Here is a 22,463-nt window from a genome sequence, read left to right as displayed (position 1 = left end):
AACCTGTACCCAGCAGAGGAATTGGTACAGCTGATTCATGACCAACTGTACCTCCTCCAGTGGCAAGGGAAGCACGTGTCATTCTGCTGGGTGCCAGGGCATGTGGGGATTCAGGGAAATAAACAAGCCGATAAGGCTGCCGAGGACGCCCGCAGCACACATGATGTGACGCATTGCGCTGTTCCCCTGCAGGCTGCCATTTGTAGAATGTCAGAGGTCCATGCACTTGTGGGAGGAGGAATGACTGGCAGTGACGAACAGTAAGCTATGGTTGGTGAAGTCAAGTATCCAGCCACGACATTCCTTCTGGAGGTCGTTCAGGTGGGTACAAGTGACACTTACAAGCCCCTAAATCGGGCCCTGTCTCTTTACACATGGCTTCTTACTCCGCCGAGAGGACACCCATTCTGTGATTCCTGTGGCGTGCAGATCACTATAGGCCATGTTTTAACCGAGTGCATTCCCTTTCGGGATGTGAGGGAGGAAGTGAATCTCGATGGGGATCTGACCTCTTTTTTAGCTGATGAGGCGACTGTGGTCAAAGTTTTTAGGTTTTGTGGCGAGGATGGACTGTGATTTCAGCTGTTAGGATCGACGTTGTAGTGTGTTGTAGATGGCTGGCTCATCCTGTTTCTTCCTGCGATTGGTCAGCCATGACCACTTGCTATGTTGTTTAATTCCTTCTACAACTTTCTCCCATTTTAGTCTAAGTTTTAATCTTGACTCTATACCTTCTTTCTTCGTGCTTCAGTAGGGGCGGCACACATGATTTGCCCCAATTTTGTTACTTTTCATTTCCCCTGCTGTTTTCTCCTCCTGTTTAGTGTATTTTTCTGTCACTCGTCTCTTACTACTTTCGTCCAGGCGCTATAAAGACCTTGCTGTCGTGCACCCAAGCCACCCTATCCATCCACAACTCACACACACATGACCACTGTCTCTGGCCCCTGTGGCCGGACTCAGTGGCCCGCGAGAGTGGTCATGTGTGTGTGAGTTTTGCTTGCGTGAATATTTGTGTGTTTTCTACTTCAGAAGAAGGTCTTTTGGCCGAAAGCTGAAATGTGTAGCAGTCTTGCTAATGTGTCTTCTGCGACTCGTTATCTCCTCTATATGGTGAGCAGGAATCTATGCTTTTCATAATATTGTCGTTATTCCATCCTGGATGTCCCATTGTTTATTATCTTACTAATTCGTCCTGGTTTAGGCACACTCATGTTACAGATACGTTATATTTTATTGAAATAACCTTTCGGCAAATGATTATTGTAGTAAGTTGTAATTCATTTATAAATATTAGTAAAATGCAGATTTTAACAGTATTTTTCCATTAAGTGATTGAACACAACAGTAAATATATGAGAGAAGTTAATCATCAGCAATATAATCTCACATCATATTAGGTGATTGAACACAACAGTAAATGCATGAGAGAAATTAATCATCGGCAATATAATCTCCGACATTATTTGAAACAGCCTAATAGTTTATCGATTCCATGCCTGTGGCAATCTTTTCATTCGGAGCTAAATATGTCGTTAAACCAGGTTTCAAGCGCATTTTTGTCCGGAAAGAAATCTTCTTAGCGGTTGTCCGATAAGGAGCGGGATAGGTAAACGTTTGAGGGTGCAAGAGCAGGAGAATAAGTGTGTGACGGATGAGTTCCTCTGGATAGCTTCGCTTATGAAATCAGCAGAGTGCGATATCACGTAGTAGCAACGGTTAATGCAGTTTTGTTGGTCGTTTTCCTTATATTGCGATTGAAAGGTGTTTCAGTTGTGGGCAAGAAATGTCAGCAATGTGGGACACACCGCTTGAGAGGAGTTGGCACTTCACAATACCATATTTGTGTTAACAAATGCGCACTTCACAATACCATATTTGTGTTAACAAATGCAAAATATTATCTGGTCACTCGGCCCTTTTCTCTAGGAAATTTCTTTTTTATGGCTCAGCCATTAATTTCTTCGTAATGTAAGTAGACTGTTTATGTTTTCTTATTGGCAACGTTACGTAGCGCTCTGTATGAAAATCACTGGCTGTGCTGTGTGCAGTCTGTGGCTAGAGTGCATTGTTGTCTGCCATTGTAGTGTTGGGCAGCTGGATGTGAACAGCGCGTAGCGTTGCGCAGTTGGAGGTGAGCCGCCAGCAGTGGTGGATGTGGGGAGAGAAATGGCGGAGTTTTGAAATTTGTAAGACTGGATGTCATGAACTGCTATGTATATTATGATTTTTCAACACTATTAAGGTAAATACATTGTTTGTTCTCTATTAAAATCTTTCATTTGCTAACTATGCCTATCAGTAGTTAGTGCCTTCCGTAGTTTGAATCTTTTATTTAGCTGGCAGTAGTGGCGCTCGCTGTATTGCAGTAGTTCGAGTAACGAAGATTTTTGTGAGGTAAGTGATTTGTGAAAGGTATAGGTTAATGTTAGTCAGGGCCATTCTTTTGTAGGGATTATTGAAAGTCAGATTGCGTTGCGCTAAAAATATTGTGTGTCAGTTTAAGGACAGTCATGTATAATTGTTCAAAGGGGACGTTTCATATGTCGACCCTTAGCCGAGGATACCTCACTGGAATCTTCTGATTTTTTCTTGTAGTTTGTGTAATTAGTGTAGGTTTTGTTTATTGCTTGCGCGTAATTGTAGAGAGAATCTCCTTTGTAGTTGGAGTCTTTCATTGTTGTACAGTAAAACAGTTGTGGCATGCATGTAGATTTGCACCAAGTATTTCGCAGCTGCGCTTGTAATTAACTAGATATTATTTTCAGTGCTATGTTAATGTGTTTTCTTATTTTGCTCTTCAAATTGTGCTTTTCTGTGTTGTCGTGTGAAATATTGTGACAATAATGGTGTGTGAAAAACGTAATACTAGGCTCCAAAGTAAACTGAGGAATGACAGTGAAGAGGAAAGCAGTGTGTTAGCGCCGCCGTGTAATGAATTAACTAATGTTCGAACTAGTGATTTGGTAATTGTGCATAGGGAAATGGAGCGGGCGGCAAATAATGGCGTAGACAGTGAAACAATTAGTGAACAGGGAAGCATTATCGATCGATCGGTCGGCAATAGGTCGCCTCAGGAATCCGAAATGACAGGACACAATCTCGCAAATACTGTAGATACAGGTTTTGGGTCCTCACCGTTTTCTCAAATAAGTCAAGACACATTTTCTGCTTTTAAAAATGTGAATGTTGCCGGTGCAAATTCACTGCCGAAAAGCACTGAGGAACATGTTTCAGACACCAGTGCATTGTTATTACAATTAATACAATAAATGGGACAAACTCAGCAAAAGCTTCAAAAGTTAGACACAATGGAACAAAATCTTCGAAAGTTAGACACAGTGGAACAAAATCAGAGACAAACACAGCAAAAGCTTCAAAAGTTAGACACGATGGAACAAAATCTTCGGAAGTTAGACACCACGCTTGAACAAACACGTGAAGATTTAACTACTAAGTTACGTAACATTGAATCGAAATGTCAAAAAGTCTGTAACGATGTAAAAACACAAATTTGTGAGCATTTTCAACCTATTTTTTCGCGGCATGAAAATGCATTACAGAATCACGAAGCAGCCATAAAAGAACTGCAAACTATTGTTCATGAAAATCATGAGACCTTGCAAGCTAATATTGACTCAGTTGTATCTACCGATTCGATTACGCAACTTGCAAAAACTCAGGAAAACTTAAAGGACACAGTAGATACTCTGAAAATTGGTTCAGAAAGACACATGGAGGAAATTAGTTCATTATCAGAGAAAGTAGTTGAACTTTCGGATCAGCTAAATAATTTATCTACGAAGGTAGATGATAATCTGAATGACACAAAAACGGTAGTCTTTAATGATACAGAAGAGTGCGAACAAATTAGGAAATTCAAACAAAATCAGAATCAAATTAATACGCAACACCAAAGAGAAATCCGGGAAGTACAAGATCAGCTGACACAGGTAATGCAAGAATTACGTATTTCAGAGGACACTTGCGCCCCAATACGGGAAGAGGGACGTAGAAATACGGAACAGCCACAAAATAATAACACAGCGCATTTCGGAAATTATGAAAGAAATTGCAAGGTGCACCGAATTTTGAAATGGAACCGCCGAAACGACGTAACAATGACCGATATGCGACTCGCCGACATGATGATTTTGACTATAAGCTGTTCATTACTACACGTAAATTTAAAACATTTAAGAATTCTGGCAACGACATTCATCCACAAGCGTGGCTCCATCAATTCTCTCATTGTTTTCCTCCCAACTGGTCATTAGAGCACAGATTAGAATTTATGTGTGGCTATTTAGAGAATGAACCAGCTGTAAGAATGCGATCGGTCATTCACGATTGTCACAGTGAAGGAGAATTTTACCATGCCTTCCTCTCAGCATATTGGTCTCAAGCTACACAAGACTGAATAAAACATAGCATCATAAGTGTTATATCCTAGCCAGTAATGCCACCCGAGCCCGCTGCCAAAAGGTTGGCAGCATCAAAGTCCGGACGCCGTCCGCATAAGCAGCGCCAGCGAGACAGGAGATGGCCGCAAGTCTGCGCGCGCCACCGCTGGCTTCTGGCTTCTTAAGCGCTGGAGTCGCGAGCGCTAGGACAGTTCTGCATCCGCCGCTCAGTTGTATACTCGCCACCGAATTGTGTACTTGCTAGTCAGTTGTGTGTTCATCGCAGCAGAGTTGTTGTTTGTCGTCAGCCGACGTTGACCTAGCCGCTCCGACTCGAACTAGACAGATTTCTGCAGACACGGAGTTCACTACTGTGATTCTGTATCTTCGTTAATAAAGATAAGTACCGACTTTTATTTAATCAGAGTGTTTGGGTTTTCATCATTCTGTTCACTGTTCCAGCGGACCGGTCGGCCCGCTATTAAAAGTGTGGCGGTGACTTCGTAAGCCGTTTCTACAGCGAATTGTTTGTCGCTACGAACGCCGCCACAAAAATAATGATGAAACATTTCGAACAATCTGAGTTTTCCAGTCTTGTGAAGTATTTTGAAGACATGTTGCACAAGAATCAGTACCTGTCAAACCCATACAGCCCCTCAGAACTCATCCGCATTTGCTTAATCAAATTACCTGAACATTTACGACATATTATTTTGGCAGGACGTTGCAAAGACGACATTGAAGCTTTTCAGGGACACTTACAAGAATTAGAAATTGACACTGACAATCGCGGAACGCGAAAACAGGAACACAACAATTACAAGTCACATCCGTCGCAGTTCCGCGATGAAAGAAATAATAACTGGACACGAGAAGGCTATTCTCACAACACAAATCGTGACCAAAACAGACACCACCCGTATGACAACCGTTGGCAGAGTAGTAATAATTACAGGGAAAGATCATCTCTCGCGGTAGTGACTATCACAGAGACAATAAGAGAAACAGACAATTTGGGAACCAAAATAATTATTATCAAGGGAGACAGTATAACTTTAGACGCAACGGTCCAGCGCGCAGTTACGATTCAGGGAGAAATTCTCCACCACGTGACCGACAAGAAAGAAACTGAATCTACCGACATGACGACAGACGATATGATTGTAACGACAGAGCTGAATTGCATCAGAACTGGCGGGATTCAAACAGAGCAGGGCCCTCTCGACAAGGTGAATTTGTAGAAATTAGGTCTCCAAATCCCAATAACGACGCGCGCCAACAAAGACGCAGTAGGCAATGACTCATACCGCTGGCAGCCACAAAACGTACTTATGAAACTGACGACGCAGCTGCCGTAGCTAGTAATTACGTAAAAATGGAAGACATTAGGGACATCTTACTCCAGGAGCACGACGTAATACATAACAACATTGCATATCCTGTGATTCACATTACAGTAAATGACGTAAAATTTACGGCAGTACTTGACTCTGGCAGTCCCATTTCAGTAATTAGTGAAACAGCTTTTAGCAAATGCAACAAATCGAACGATTGTCCCACACCTCCGTTACGTAATATTAAATTACAAGGTGCAATCTTTGGAAAAAGTGTAGATGTACGCCAACAAACTAACTTTGAATTCTTTTGTCAAAGCCACAGCTTCTCTATGAACTTTCTTATTGTTCCATTATTGTCGACGGAAATTATATTGGGAGTAGACTTTTTGAATGAATACAAAGTAATCTTAAACTTTCACAATGCTGAAATAAGTTTAGAGAAAGAAGGTAGGTCAATAGCTTTGAAATTTGAAGATTGGCTCTCAAACCATGACGAAGAAATTCATCGGCTTTACCTCCTGTTAGATAACAGTTCGGAATTTTCGACGGAACTTGACACTAACAATCACTCTGCAAGCACTGACAGGGATGATACCGACGGCGCATTTGATACTAATGAGTTAATTCAGAATAAAATTCAAACAATTCAGAATTGTAATGACAGTGATAGGCAAGACCTTTTTGAGATTTTACAAGCACATTCCACATTTTTACTCACAAAACAGGAACAATCAAGGGATTTCAATACCAATTTCGTGTTCGTGAGCATACTAAATTTTGTGTTAGACCATACGTAATTCCAGCACATTATAGGGACCGTGTTAGAACAGAAATACAATATATGCTTGACGAGGGCATTATTGAGCCTGCAGTAAGCTCATACAACAATCCATTACACGTTGTTGAGAAGAAAAATGGATCGATCAGGCTTGTCTTAGATTCGAGACAAATCAATACTATCATCATTCCTGAAACAGACAGGCCGCAAACGTTAGAAGAACTTCTTCAAAATTTTAATGGTGTAAAAGTGTTGTCTTCTATTGATCTCAGATCCAGCTTTTATCAGATCGAACTTCATCCAGAATGCAGAAAATACACAGCTTTCCTTTGTTTCCGCGTTTGTTATCAGTTTCGGAAACTTCTTTTTGGTTTGAACATTTCTTCGGCAGCATTCATTCGCGGGCTAAATTCCATATTACCTGAGATCTTAAAACGTCACATCACCTTATATGTGAACGATATTCTGATAGCAGAAGCCTCATGGGAACAACACAATCGCATCCTCAACAGCGTGTTACATATTTTTGCAGAATCTGGAATTACAGTTAACTTGGAAAAGTCTGAATTCGGTAGGACAAAGGTGAAGTTTTTGGGACATATTATTTCTTCTGAAGGCATTCAGCCGGATCCTGAAAAGTTAGAAGCAATCAGAGCCATTCCAGTTCCATCCACAAAAAATCAAGTCCGCAGTTTTCTAGGTCTCGTAAATTTTTACCGTCGTTTTCTGAATATGCAAATTGTAGTTACACCAAAACTTTGTTCTCTCACTGGAAAAAATACTATTGGAACTGGGACGAACAAGTGCAGTTGGAATTCAATTCTTTGAAAGAATCGCTACTTAACGCGCCAATACTAGCTCATCCAGATCTGTCACAAGATTTCTGCCTTAGCACGGATTCTTCTAAAGTCGGTCTTGGTGCCCATTATTTCAAGAAGCCACAGAAAATGACACTACTGTTCAGAAAACCATTGCTTTTGCTAGCCAAGTGCTAACAAAATCTGAAAAAAATTATTCCGTTACTGAATTAGAAGCTTTAGCTATCGTTTGGGCATTTAACAAATTCCGTTTCTTTCTTTCTGGTAAGCACATAAAAGTATACAGTGATCATAGTGCATTACAATTTCTGATGTCTTCAAAATTAAATCGTGACAGGTTAAAACGTTGGGCATTGTTTCTGCAAGAATTCCACTTCACAATAGTCTACATTCTCGGCAAGGAGAACATTGTTGCGGACGCACTGTCACGCGCACCGGCTGGGCTTGAGAAAAGTAACACAGAAGGCAACCTCGAGAAAAATTTCAGTATTCTTTACATTCAGAAAGTAGCCTTTGAAAACTTCATCACCACATCTTTAAAGGACATTGCCCATGAACAAGATAAAGATCCGATTTGGAAAGACATCAAAAGTAAATGGCATGAAAAGACACACACTCAGATTCGGCATTATTACCTGGTTAGAAACAACATACTCTTCAAACGCTGCACTGTTGATGACAAGCTATGGGTACTTTGCATTCCAGACGATTTTGTTAATAAGCTCATTTGGTACATTCATTTCAGCTACGCACATTTTGGTCCACGAAAATGTTATCATATTCTTCGAACGACTTGTTATTTTAACAATATGGAAAAGAGAATTCGAAGAGTCTTGTCTATTTGTAAACTTTGTCAAAAGGCGAAACCATCTACTATCTCACATCGTGCTCTGTTGTTTCCTATTATTCCTTCTGAATTAAAAGAATTTGCTGCTGTTGATCTCTTGGGACCCCTTGTCAGAACATCAAATGGATTTTCGTACGTTCTAGTCGCTGTTGAACTTAACTTCAAAATTTGTTCTTTCACTCCGTTACGTAAAGCCACTGGACGGTCTGTATCCAACGCCTTTGTTAAAAATTTCTTACGTGAAGTTGGCCACGTTGCTAACGTCATTTCAAATAACGAACCGCAATTCAGATCTTCTGTTTGGTCACGCATGCTTCGGAATCATAAAATCAAACCTGTTTTTATTTCATTGTACTCACCACATTGTAACCCGTCTGAACGGATTATGAAAGAAATCTATAAGCTTTGCAGACTTTGTCACAGAAAGCATCGGCATTGGGACAGATATTTACACTTATTTCAAAATGTGCTGAATGAAATGCCTCATGATTCCACTGCTTTACCACCTACTCTTGTACTGAAAATGGTTCAAATGGCTCTGAGCACTATGGGACTCAACTGCTGAGGTCATTAGTCCCCTAGAACTTAGAACTAGTTAAACCTAACTAACCTAAGGACATCACAAACATCCATGCCCGAGGCAGGATTCGAACCTGCGACCGTAGCGGTCTTGCGGTTCCAGACTGCAGCGCCTTTAACCGCATGGCCACTTCGGCCGGCACTCTTGTACTGAAGAATGAAGGACCACCGAACAGAATCAGAGAGCTTGTACCTTTCCCGAATACACGTAAACTTCGACACAAAGACATAATTGATTTGGCTCTTAAAAATATAAAATCTGCAGCAGACAAAAGGAGAAAACTACACGGTAAAGCAAATGCAAAGAAATTATATATTGGTCAGAAAGTTCTCATTAAAGCTCATTCATTGTCACATAAGAAGAAACACTTGATTCACAAATTCTTTCTAGTTTACAATGGACCTTACAGAATCCGACATATACCACATGATAATTGCGTTGGAGTTGAAACTCTGCGTACTATGAAGAGTAAAAGTTTACACCACATTTCACATGTAAAACCGTTTATTGAAAGATAATCTGCTCTTTAACTTTGTCTTTGCCATAAAACTTTTCACTTCACATTTCTAGTATGCATTGTCAGACTTAGAAACTGTTACCATGCGACAATGTTTGAAGTTAAATATCCAATCAAGAACCAAGAGAACTTATTTAAACAGAAATTACGAATGCATTGTTATAGTGAACAGACGTCACAGTGTTATTGTGTGTGTACATTCTTGCTTGTTAGTTGCACGATTACGTAACGACTATAAGGCTTACATACTTAGAACATATACTGGTACTGCTAATGAGATTTTAATGCAACATTTTGGTTTACTTGAAAATACATTCTGGATTGGAAGTACTTTCAGTGAGATACCAGATGACACAGTGGTTAGTTTATGTGACAGCTACACGATTTTATCACGACGCTACTAATGAGTGACAATTTACAATGTTGCTTTTGCAGTGTTTCTGTTTTATATCTGCACAGTTTTTCTGTATTATTCTGGAAAGTAAAACATGTTTTAGTAGTAACTTTTGTGATATAGCTACAATGAGACAGTCTTTTCCGTAGCACAACAATATGTTACAGCACAGTACTTTCTTTATCACGGCAATAAGCGTAATAACTAAGATATCTATACACAAAGCATTTCACTTTTGTTTATCATGAGGTAAGTTCAAATGGTTCAAATGGCTCTGAGCACTATGGGACTTAACAGCTGTGGTCATCAGTCCCCTAGAACTTAGAACTACTTAAACCTAACTAACCTAAGGACGTCACACAACACCCAGCCATCACGAGGCAGAGAAAATCCCTGACCCCGCCGGGAATCGAACCCGGGAACCCGGGCGTGGGAAGCGAGAACGCTACCGCACGACCACGAGATGCGGGCTGAGGTAAGTACATTGGCTTCTGCAGAACTTAGCTTTCGGAGGACAATAACTGCGGCACTTCCACAGAGATTATCTTACAGCAAGACGCACATTTAGCGCTACAGGACACGTATTTGAGTGATTAATTTTGTACTTAAATCATTTATTTTTAAAGATATTTGAAGTACAATGATACAAAGGTTTTCCGTGATACATTTCATTCCTTTGCTGTAATGTGTAACACCTGAAGGTATAATTACATTAATCCTCAGGGGGGTACACGCTTACTTTGTGTACCATGTGTTTGGCAAGCACAAGGAGCCCTAGCTAATATGGTATTTGCTTATACAACTTTACACATCGGAACCATATTTCTCTAACACACAAATTACACAGCTATCTGATCATTTCACTGAGAGGTAAACATTTTTTTTACTACATCAGTGACACATGTTTACGCAATTACACAGTTGGGTAACTTCACACTTATGAAATTGTATTTTGTCTGTACTTTGTGAACTGTTCATATTTTTTCGGAACCATTGTGATACTATGAGAGCATTGAATGACGTATTTGGTAAGGGAGCATGATTTTAAAGTACGTTTGAGGTAGATGACACTATTGAAATGAGCAGAGAATTTTTTTAGGTTTTGACATTATTGCAGAAAGCTACGTCGTTTTTTAGATTTGACTGAGGTGTTATGATGTTATTTCTATGACAACGATGTGTATTATGCTGTTGAGGTATGTTTATGATCAATAAGATGATGCTACCGTATATGAGGAATTTGATTATGTTACGTATTTATTATGATGAAATATTGAAGAAGTGTCGACGAATACGTATATGAATAATGAGCAGTGGTTAGGGACTCTGATTTGTGGAAAAGGATGTTGGAAACCAAGAATCGTACTTTAAGAGTTATGAAATGTGTGTAAATGCGTGAATGTATCACAATGCCGACAAAAACTTTTTGAACACTGTTATATTCATAGGATTTTGTTTCTACACATTTGCAACGCAAATTCTTGACCTGTGAAATTTTTTATATGAGACTGTCACTGTAATGCAAACTGGTGTCGTAAACATTTCAATAAAGTTAAGTGACCACCTTCACGTAATGAGTTGTGGGCCCCCAGCTGCGAGACAGTTGCCTGGAAAAAAGCCATTAGTGTGTGCCTTTCAGAGGCACAGGTGGAAAAAAAGGGGCCATTATCCTCGCTATTGACATTCCTTTGTAGAAAGCATCGCAAATACGACACGCTCAAACTTGAAAACATATGATAACACTTTGGAGCTCTTAATTTATGATATTTACTGAAATGCCTAATGAAATGACGAGAAATATTTTTATGTCTATACACCTGATTATGACTACTGTCTTTTCTAGTTGAGAGATTTCTTTTACTACCTTATGAAATGCCGTATGGCTAATGAATGATGTTTCATGCCTTCCTTTGTACATATTTGCTCATTTTCTTTAATATCTAGTTTCTAGCTGCACTGCAGCATTGGTTATTATAAAATTTAATAGATGTACTCATATCACTATTTTCTGTCTACAGATCCAGTAAAGAATACGTTTATGATGTACTTTTTTAGAAAAGAGAGCACAAATAGACATTTCCCTTCACAGGAATTGCATAAATAATTTTTTTAATGACTTGGTAACTTTCTTGCAGAGTAAGTTTTTGTGATGCATCACTCTAGTGTTAAGATGTGACATAGGTATTAAAAATGGCCATTTTTACTGTAATATTTTTTCTGCTTGAGCTATGTCATGTTTAGGTATAAGTTATTGCATTTGCTGCTGCTGTTTGCCAGGCGTAGTGCTACTAAATTTCACTTTACATTACTCTGTTAAGCCAGTTTTACTAATGATTTATTTTTCTTGTTTGCGGCTCATTGCCTTATATTAGTTGTAATATTGCTGCTTGTTTGCCAATTTGCATTTTTTTGTCATTGCTGTTTGTGTTAATTGTTTTGTGCTGCTGCATTGCCCCGTCCCTTAGTTTAGTATCTGAGCTCAGTAGATTTAAGTTAGCTTAAGATGGGGTAGGCCGTATAAGAGAACAAGTTGTGATGAATTGTAAGAAATGCATTGAGAAGCTATAAGAAAATGGTTTGGCCAAAAATGTATTTTGAAAGTGAATATGAACCAAAAAAGTAGGGTTTAGGGACAACAGGCTTAGGTAGGATTTTCTTGGAAATAAATGATGAGGTAAGATAATGGAAAATAAATAATGAGGTAAGAAATGTGTGACATATAAATACAGAAAGCATGCTTGGATAGAATTTTTTTGGTCGAAACAAATGTTGAAATAAGAGGAAAGATATATGGAATGAAGTTTTGGAGTGGACTGCAGTACCAAATGTCACACTGAAAACAAACCCTGCCCTGTAATTTTGAGTTATTACACTATGTGAATTTGTGTTTTTCCTGTCTTAATGTGTTTAGCTAATAAGAGTAATGTTGTGGAATTTTTCTGATAATATGTTATTTTCTTTGTAAAGATGTTTAGACATTATTTATTCTGTTCTGTTTTAATGCTCGTGTGTGAAGTTGATGTTTTGAAAGTTATTCTGATCTTTTATGTATGTACTCATGTCATAATTCCTGTAACACTGATGTATATGTTATTTCGATTCTTTTGAAAAGCTTGTACTACAAATGTTGTCTGTATTGTTATGTTCTTTAATGATGTATTTTGTACCTTTGTAATTGTATTCTTATGTTATAAAATTGTAATTGACACCAGTTCATCATATTATTAACTTGTAAGTTCCATTTCACTGCACACGTTTCTTTTGGTCATAGTATATGGACAATATGTGAGGAGTAGGGACTGTTAGTGTTTGCACGTGTGTTAATGATTCAGCAAGGGATTGGATAACAGCATTGCTGGTTCTAAGGACAATTCCAAAAACTTTGTGAGTGCACAAGTGGTGGTTATGGACTTGCTATATTGTCCGCAAGACTCTTAGATGGTGATTGTGCACCTGCACAGTCGCAGCAGATGGCTGCTGGCCATCTCTACAAGGACTACAGTGGGTCTACACCTTTGATGATCCACCAATACCATACTCTCTACCAAGACTATAGTGGGTCTGCTCTGTGATGACCTACCTACCAATATTCTTCAAAACGTCGAATGACTCGGCTGTGGGTTTGCTCTGCTGTGGCCCATTACCTGTCTGCATGTCGAGAGTCAGCACTGTCTTTCCGTTGGAAGGACAACACTACTTCTTCAAGACTGCATGGAAATCCACTACTTCCGTGTGCATTTTCTTTTACTGCTCAGCCTTTGAGAAAAACACTGCAATTTTACTGTGATGAATGATCAGGACTGTCTTTATGGACTGTGAGAAAATTTTAGCTTTTGAGCAACATTGTATGAATAAGTGTGTGCATTTGATATCTTTGTTATTGTTATTATGAAAAATTTTATCAAATCATTATTGGCCACTGCCCAAAACAATTTGTAAAATTTTTTGTGGGGAGCATGGGGCTATGTAAGTAGACTGTTTATGTTTTCTTATTGGCAACGTTACGTAGCGCTCTGTATGAAAATCACTGTCTGTGCTGTGTGCAGTCTGTGGCTAGTTTGCATTGTTGTCTGCCATTGTAGTGTTGGGCAGCTGGATGTGAACAGCGTGTAGCGTTGCGCAGTTGGAGGTGAGCCGCCAGCAGTGGTGGATGTGGGGAGAGAAATGGCGGAGTTTTGAAATTTGTAAGACTGGATGTCATGAACTGCTATGTATATTATGACTTTTCAACACTATTAAGGTAAATACATTGTTTGTTCTCTATTAAAATCTTTATTTGCTAACTATACCTATCAGTGGTTAGTGCCTTCCGTAGTTTGAATCTTTTATTTAGCTGGCAGTAGTGGCGCTCGCTGTATTGCAGTAGTTCGAGTAACGAAGATTTTTGTGAGGTAAGTGATTTGTGAAAGGTATAGGTTAATGTTAGTCAGGGCCATTCTTTTGTAGGGATTACTGAAAGTCAGATTGCGTTGCGCTAAAAATATTGTGTGTCAGTTTAAGGACAGTCATGTATAATTGTTCAAAGGGGACGTTTCAGTAAGAAGTTAACATAAAGCCATCATAACTCGCCACCAGTAACAGCACTGGATAGGAATGCTCAGTGAGCGAACTGATAACGTTCAAGCAGAAGTGTATTAATAGCCACCCCTTTGATTTTTGTTTCTTTGAGTTAGTTTCTTACAGCCAGCTTCTGAACGATGCCCATGGGATGCAAATATTTCCCAAGTGTTAAATGGTCGCAGTTCATCACATATGCCAATTATCAAGCCTTCATGAATGTAGGAAATCTTTCAGACGAGAACTATCTTTCTTGCAACAAGAAAATCCTTATCTGACGTGATTTGTCTGATAGCATTCTGCCATACCACGCCACATCGCCATCATCTGATCGGATTGTTGTTGACATCAGGCGACCACTGATCGGTCGCCGCTGTAGGATGAGGAAACTCTCGTGCATAAAGTGTCCTGATCTTGATGCAGACAGAAGCTACTTCGCAGAAGTATTTCTTAAAGGATTTGTTATTGCTGGGCGTTAGAACTAAACTAAACTCTGCCTGAACAGGCCATGAAGGCCCATCGGTACCGACCGGCCGCCGTGTCATCCTCAGCCTACAGGCGTCACTGGACTTGGATATGGAGGGGCATGTGATCAGTACACTGCTCTTCCAGATGTACGTCAGTTCACGAGGCCGAAGCCGCTATTTCTCAATCAAGTCGCTCCTCAATTTGCCTCACAAGGGCTGAGTGCACACCGCTTGCCAACAGCGCTCGGCAGACCGGATGGTCACCCATCCAAGTGCTAGCCCAGCTCGACAGCGCTTAACTTCAGTGATCTGCAGCACCATATTCTGCCTGTTTACTTATCTCTGTATCTGAATACGCGTGCCTATACCTCTTTTCTTGGCGCTTCAGTGTATGTTCCGAATCCTTATTGCAAGCTGATGTCGGTGATATCAGTCTATAATTCTGCGTATTGCTTTTATTTCCTTTTTTGTGTATTGATGTGATTTGTGCAGCTTTCCAAGAAACAAAAGACGGAAGATTTCGGTTTAACGATCCGTCGACGGAGCAGAAGCTCGGACTGTTTCAAGGATGGGGCAGGGAATCGGCCGTGCCCTTTCAAAGGAACCTTTGCGGCATTTGACATGAACGATTAAGAGAAATCACGTAAATTCCAGTGGACTAAGGACTACGCAGCCTCGCTCCCTGTGTAACATTTCAGTTCTCAGGTACGGATCTTTCGTCGAGATAGCGGTTGGATATGACTGTTAAATATGAAGCTATTAAATCAGCATACTGCGAAAGAAACCTAGTTGTTATACAATCTGGACTTCCCTTTATTAAGTGACTAAAGTTGTTTCGCTCCAGCGAGGGTATCTACTTCCAAGTTATTCATATTGGCAGCTTTTCTTGATTTGAATTCTCGAATAATTACTGCATCTTCTTTGGTGATCTTTTGTTGCGCTAAAATAGCCCGTGATACTGTGTCTTCATTTCTCATACGTGAATATATTTTATTTAATTATCTGTTGTTTACATTTATTTTTTTCAGACAGTAAATGGATAATGCTTCTTCTGTGTTATATCTGTTCTACTGTCTGCCCAGTCTAGGGTGCCTATGGTTTGAACTTCATTCACACCGTACTATCGACGTTCCTTGTAAATTACTTATTTGCTGTCACGTTATGACTTAAAGCATAGATTACACTTTAATTTGCAAAGCTGTTTTTCATTATACGACCTATAGATACGTAGCAACCTGTGGATCATTAAAATCGACAAATCAAATCGCCTCGTTTTTTCTGTACTTCCTACTATCTTGCTTGATAATACGTATGGTTCATGGTTGACCTGTATAATTTCTGTTTCAAATTGTTTATGCGCAATTCACATTTCCAAAATGATATTTTTGTTATCGGGATGACCCAACAGTTATTAAAGTGTCAGTATTCCGTTTTTGTTTTTAGCACTCTATACTTTTGTTATTTTGACGATGAGCCTACATTTCAATACAGCTGAAATCTACAATTTAAACTACACTTCCATATTTTATAATATGAAGAAAAATGACGGAAAATTATGATTAAAATGATAGTCCACCTGGTTGTTTATTTGTCTTCGTCTATGTGATTCTTTTAAAAAAGGGGGTTATTGAAGCTAATGACAACTTCTGCGGGACTCGTGTTGCATCTCTTTGTGCTAAAACGAAAAAAATTAATGTTTTATTTACAAAATGTGAATAATTCACAACTGGAGTTAATGAAGTCATAAAATACATAGATTTAATAATTTGTTGGGATATGAAGTGGAATGATCACATAGGCTCAGTTATAGGTAAAGGGAATGGCAGATTTCCGTTCATTACTAGAATGTTGAGAGGATGCAGTCAGACCACAAAGGAGGTTGCTTAAAACGCTCGTACAGCCCGCCCAAGAATAATGATCAAGCCTGTGGAACCCGTATCAGATAATACTAGCAGGAAATATTGATCGAATACAAAGAAGGGCAACTCGAAAGGCCACAGGTTTGTTTGGCGCGTGGAAGAGCGTCATGAAGTTGCTGTAAAACATGAACCGATTGACACTTGAAGATGGACGTCAGCTATCCCGCAGGAGCCTACCTACTGTCATAATTTGAAGGAACCAGCATTACGCGAAGAATTTAAAAATATAATATAGCCCACTAGATAACGTTCCGTAGGACTCGATTAGACAAACTTTGATTAATTACAGATCACACAGAGACGATTAAAAAGTCATATTTCCCGTATTATATTCACCAATGGAACGGAAAGAAACCCCAATATATGGTGCAATGGAAAGTAAACTCAGCTATGCATTTCACAGCGATTTACGGAATATGGCGGTAGATAAAGATGTAAATATGCCTTCACTTCATAATGAAAGCACATTTCACTGCGCTAAATCAAGCTACAGAATTACGCCATTCTCATCAATATAAGCGTTGCAAATTTCCTGTTTTAGTGACGTATTCTTTTATTTATATGAACTTCCACCATGTAAGAAACTGGAATTTTTAAATAGCGCAGCTGCAAATCTCGGTAAGTACAATCGCAGAGAAATTCGTTCTTACAACAGTAGTTTCTCTGACAGAAGGAAGAGAAGAAGAGATGTGGAACGATCGTATTTACAATGATCAATCTTTCATGTGGTTGAGATAGATCATACGCCGTCAAAAGTAAAATGATGGAGAAGTGTAGAAGAGAAGAAGAGATGTGGAACGATCGTAGTTACAATGATCAATCTTTCATGTGGTTAAGATGGATCATACGCCGTGAAAAGTAAAATGTTGGAGAAGTGTAGAAATTGTTGGTGACATTATCGCCGAATGCTGTGAAATCAAGAAGAGTGATGGTGTTAGGAAGCAGTATACACCATGTAAGTGGCTCCTATGATTATCACTGTGTGAGCTGAAAATAGATAATGAAAGAACTCGTGAACAGTTTCTCACTGTATGAATATGAAAGCTTTATTTAAAAAATTTAAGTTTTTTTAGTTTAATGAACTAGCTCTGTCGAGATAGCCGTGATGCATGTTAGGCAGAGCACTGAGTGTCTATTTGAGAGTTGCCTGGATTTTGAATAGAAAACGATGCATGTTAATGGGTGTTTGAATAACTACAAACACTACACACACCTGTATTTGTAGTGGTAACTTTCTTCAGTTTCAAGCACACTGTAGTAAGCCGCGCGGGGTAGCCGTGCGGTCTGGGGCGCCTTGCCACGGTTCGTGCGGCTCTCCCCCCCCCCCCCCCCCCCCATCGGAGGCTCGAGTCCTCCCTCGGGCGTGGGTGTGTGTGTTGTCCTTAGCGTAAGTTAGTTTAATTAGTGTGTAAGCCTATGGACCGATGACCTCAGCAGTTTGGTCCCATAGTCCTTGCCACAAATTTCCACACTGTAGTAAGTCCCCAAGTTACTCATACATTTTTCTTCGTTTCGCCACATTTGTTTCTAACAGTAGCCTTTCCGTGCCGATCTCGGTATCCCTAACGTTTCGTGCCACAGTAGGTACACACGAACACATGGGATGAGATCACAAGCCACCACATTTCAAACAATAGAATGAACACCGTGCGAAACGCAGTTTTTTCATAGGAACCCTAAACTTTGTTGCAGGTTGAGACCTCTTTGGATAGCTGCTTTGTCAGATCAGTCAGCTACTAGGGTAGAAATATCTTTCTAATGTGCACACACAGAGGAAACTCGAAAGTACTATGTTGAATAGCTAAGCTCTGAAATGGAAAATAAGTGAATTAAGACTGGACATGAAGTGAAAGATGTTGTCATTTTTGAAGACGAGGACTTACCAAAAAGAAAGACACTGTGCGTTTTCACTTCCCTTATACTCGGGCGACAGAAACCACGCCCTACTGCCGGGGCGCAAAACATTGTTTCTTGCAAGTGTCATCAAGAAGCCTGAAATAAATACAAAAAAAGTGGTTTAGTACACCAGATAAAATGTCACGTTGTTAATGCTATTTACCAAATAACCATATCATTTGTCTGTAGAATTTGCTGAATAATTTCGGTTTCACAAGACAACCAAGAAAGAAATTGTATGCTCGCTGGTAGCTCCTCTTTGAAATGAGGAAATTTTTGCATTTTCACCTTTTTCTGTTCCAAGCGTGTGGTCCTGCGTGTTGGTTCGCGTCGCTTGTCCGGACACACGCTCCCAGTCGATATCGTCCGTGTTATCTCGAGCCCCTGTGTTGCTCCAGCCACACTCGTCAATTTCGAAAGTACAGTCTCCGGGAATAGCAGCAGCAATTTGTGGAGTCGCTTTATGAAACAAAACACAAGTTTGACATACAAAATCTGCAACAATGAAGTTCTACTGACGTTTTCCACGGAGAAAAGGTGGAACTATAAAAAAACTGGAAAATTTCTTACAGAATTGCGAGTGGTGTGCAGTGGTTCTCGGGATAATGTCACTAAAACTTAAAGGCCTGAGTTGTAGGGAACTACAAGAAATATTCGTCGGGCGGAAGGAAGGTTAGAGTTTCAACCGAGGCACCTCGAAGGAATTATCCGAATGGGATGAAAATCGGTAGATGTGATGTACATAAAAGCCAGAAGTGGATCAACGCATTGTTGACTTGCTCAATTTGTTAAGCTCTTTCTCTTGAATAAATAATCCAATTTTTCTGAAATTGTAACCCCTTGTTTGTCTGTACATGTACATCACATACACCGATTTCCTCCCCATTTGGATAATTACTTTGTGGAGCGTCCCTTTTTTTATTCACCGAAGACAGATTGTTCCACACAGTTCTGCCCGACAAGTAGAGTCTTCTGCGAATGATGAAGAGATACCAAGATTATTACCAAACCAGAAATGCAAAACAATGTAGAGGTCTTCCTAGATGAGGTAACGTGTTGAAATTATGAGGATGGGCGTCGGACATTTGTATCACATGAGAGAATGAACCATTCAGGTGAAACATGGTGTCCTGAATATCCTGGCGACATTGCTACCTCCGATCTGTTCCGCGTCTCGCGGCCAGAGGTATAAGAAACTAAAACTATGATGAAACACACTCTAAGACCATCCTGTGATATTCCGCAATGAATCTGTCGTTTGGTGTTAGAAATTCTCAATACGCAGATGAGCTGCTCATCTGTATCATCTTTTCGTGACTGAAGAACGCTATGGCGTTCATGCCGTCATAGGTTATTCCTATCTCAGCCGCATTCTGTTATTTAGTTAGTTACATGTTCCATAGATTATTTTGACGATTCTTTTATCGAAATGATGTGGAATGAGTCAGTTTAAACGATATGTATGTATTATTAGTGTTAACATTAACGAACATACTGTTATTTTAGCTCTACTCTTGCAACTACAGTTAAATATCATGTTTTTTTCATTTTTCTACTTTTATTTTTACTGGATTCCAGTTTTTAAGTAAAAATTCATCAGTGGAATTGAAGAAGCTGTCTAGAGGAAATGGTTTTAAATTAGATTTAAAACTTTCTTCGCTACCTGTCAGACATTTTATGTTATTTGACAAATAATCAATTTTTGTTATTGCATGTTTAACTCCTTTCTGAGCCACTGACAGCTTTAATAATGGGTAACAAGGCCCATTTTCCGTCTAGTGTTATAAGTATGGGCATCACTGTTCTTTTCAAGTTGTGAGGGATTATTTATGACTGATTTCATTTGCGATTACATGTGTTGTGACGACGTAGTTAAGATGTCTGGCTTCTTGAAGAGGTACCTACATGATGTCCGTGGGTGAACATCACATATTATTCTTACTGCTCGCTTTTATGCAATCAATACTTTCTTTCTGTGTGAAGAGTTACCTCAGAAAATTACTCCGTACGACATTGCTGAGTGAAAACATGCAAAATATGTCAGGAGACTGATACATTTGTCTCCAAGATTACCAATTGTAGGAAGAGCAAAAGTGGCTTAACTTAATTGTTTGAGGAGCTCAATAATATGCTTCTTCCAGTTCAAGTTTTCATCAACATCCACACCCAAAAATTTGGAGCATGAATTACCTTATTTACTGACTCCTGTTTATGTGCTACATCGGTTGTTGGTATGACTCTATTTTTTGTACAGAACTGAATGTACTGTGTTTTCTCAAAATTTAGGAAAAGTCCATTTTTCAGAGAACCACTTAAAAATTCTTGGAAAATATCCTTTACCAACTCTTCTGTTGCTTTCTCTCTGATGGAATTTATTATAAAACTAGTACCGTCTGCAAAAAGTACCAATTTTGCTTTTGAATGTCAAGTGAAAGGTCATTCACGTCCCACTGTTCCTCTCTCCTTGTGGCATCACACAGAGTATTTTCCAAGGGACGAAATAAGGCTATAATTGTGCGTTCTATCGACGAAACACAAGTTAGCATTGACAATGGTGAGGAAGGAAATCAGTCATGACTTTATTTAAGAAATTGTTCCGACATTTGCCTCTAGAAAGATTTAGCGGAACCACAAAAGATCTAAATCAGGATTGCGTGACACTGATTTGAGCACCGCTCTCCACAAATACAAGTGCACTGCCTTAGCTACGGTATCAGCTCGCCGAGTCGTTCGACAAGTTGAGCAGTCTGCCTACTCTAAACCGACGCTGCAGCCTCCTGCAGATGTTTATAGTAGACACAGAATGCAATCAGTTCTCACAGAAACGTAATTAGTGAGAACTGTCGTTACAATTATCGACTAAAGTTGACATCTTGTTGGTGTAATCTCTCTTCTCGCAAGTAGTATTATCCGAATGTATTTGCCACATTTAATTCCACTGCACACGACATTCAAAACTGACGTGCGTCCATACTCTCTCTCTCTGCTCCGCAACCTGCTATTTTAGTCAGATATACTTTTAAGAAACTATTACGCTAAATTACGAGGAATTTTCGATAAGTAATGCAACATATCTTTTTTCTGAAAGCAAATTGATTTTATTTTGGATTACGATACACGACATTATTCCCCACACTCTGAGCTACAAAACCGTAGTTTTCAACATAATCTCCCTTGAATGTGACGGCCTTACGCCACCTTACTTGGTGGGCCACTATGCCTGTGTGCTACCAGTCTACTGATCGACGTCGGAGCCAACGTCCGGCTGCATTAATAATCTCCCCATCATCCTCGTATTGCTTCCCGCGGAGTGTATCCTTCATTGGGCCACACACATGGAAGTCGGAATGTGCGAGATCCTGGATGTATGGCGGATGAGGAACAACACTGCACTGAAATCTTCTGAGCTCCTCCCAGGTGCGCAGACCTGTGTCAGGCGTTGCTTTGTCATGAAGGGAAGTTCGTTTGCATTTTTATGGTGATGAACACGCTGAAGTCCAGCATTGCAGGAGTCACAGCTGTGTGAGGCAGCAGGCACACGGGGAACTGGACAGGTTTGCGCGACCTTGTTGCTATTATGACAGATGTCTCGCTCAACGACTCACAGTGCTTTTGTTCACTGCCTGTTCTCCAGACACTCTGCAAGCGCCTATGAACATCTGCGATGCTTTGGTTTACAGCCAAAAGAAACTCAATGGCATACCTCAGTTACAGACGCCAATTTGAAGCCGACTTATAGAGTCGCCACCTATTGGAGCTTCGTGAAACTTTAGACGCTGCAGCGGGAATATTCCATGATATCTCACAACAAATGCTGCATTTAGCAACCTAAACTGGCCGACAAAAAAAAGTGTTACATTAGTTATTGAACGCTCCCGTAGATTCAGAGTCAGCTTGCTCTTTCCCTTTTTCTACAGTGATAAGCACCACCATCATTTCACGAATCTCTT

At 39.8% G+C, this 22,463-nt stretch overlaps 1 protein-coding gene across 2 annotated transcripts in view; it reads right to left on the bottom strand.

The window, feature by feature from the left end:
• The window catches only part of LOC124555548 (MAM and LDL-receptor class A domain-containing protein 1-like), a 399,742-nt gene that overhangs the window by 107,960 nt on the left and 269,319 nt on the right, over positions 1-22,463 (bottom strand). For both annotated transcript variants that reach the window (XM_047129504.1, XM_047129503.1), the window contains exons 11-12: positions 18,802-18,972; positions 18,501-18,609 (exon numbers count right to left, since the gene is read on the bottom strand). In XM_047129504.1, the coding sequence (XP_046985460.1) occupies positions 18,501-18,609; positions 18,802-18,972 (280 nt within the window). The remainder of the gene's footprint in view (positions 1-18,500; positions 18,610-18,801; positions 18,973-22,463) is intronic.

Source organism: Schistocerca americana, chromosome X (assembly GCF_021461395.2).
Source record: "Schistocerca americana isolate TAMUIC-IGC-003095 chromosome X, iqSchAmer2.1, whole genome shotgun sequence".
NCBI classification, from domain to species: Eukaryota; Metazoa; Arthropoda; class Insecta; order Orthoptera; family Acrididae; genus Schistocerca; species Schistocerca americana.
Note: the sequence above shows the minus strand (reverse complement) of the source record. Positions and strands in the feature narration are given on the sequence as shown.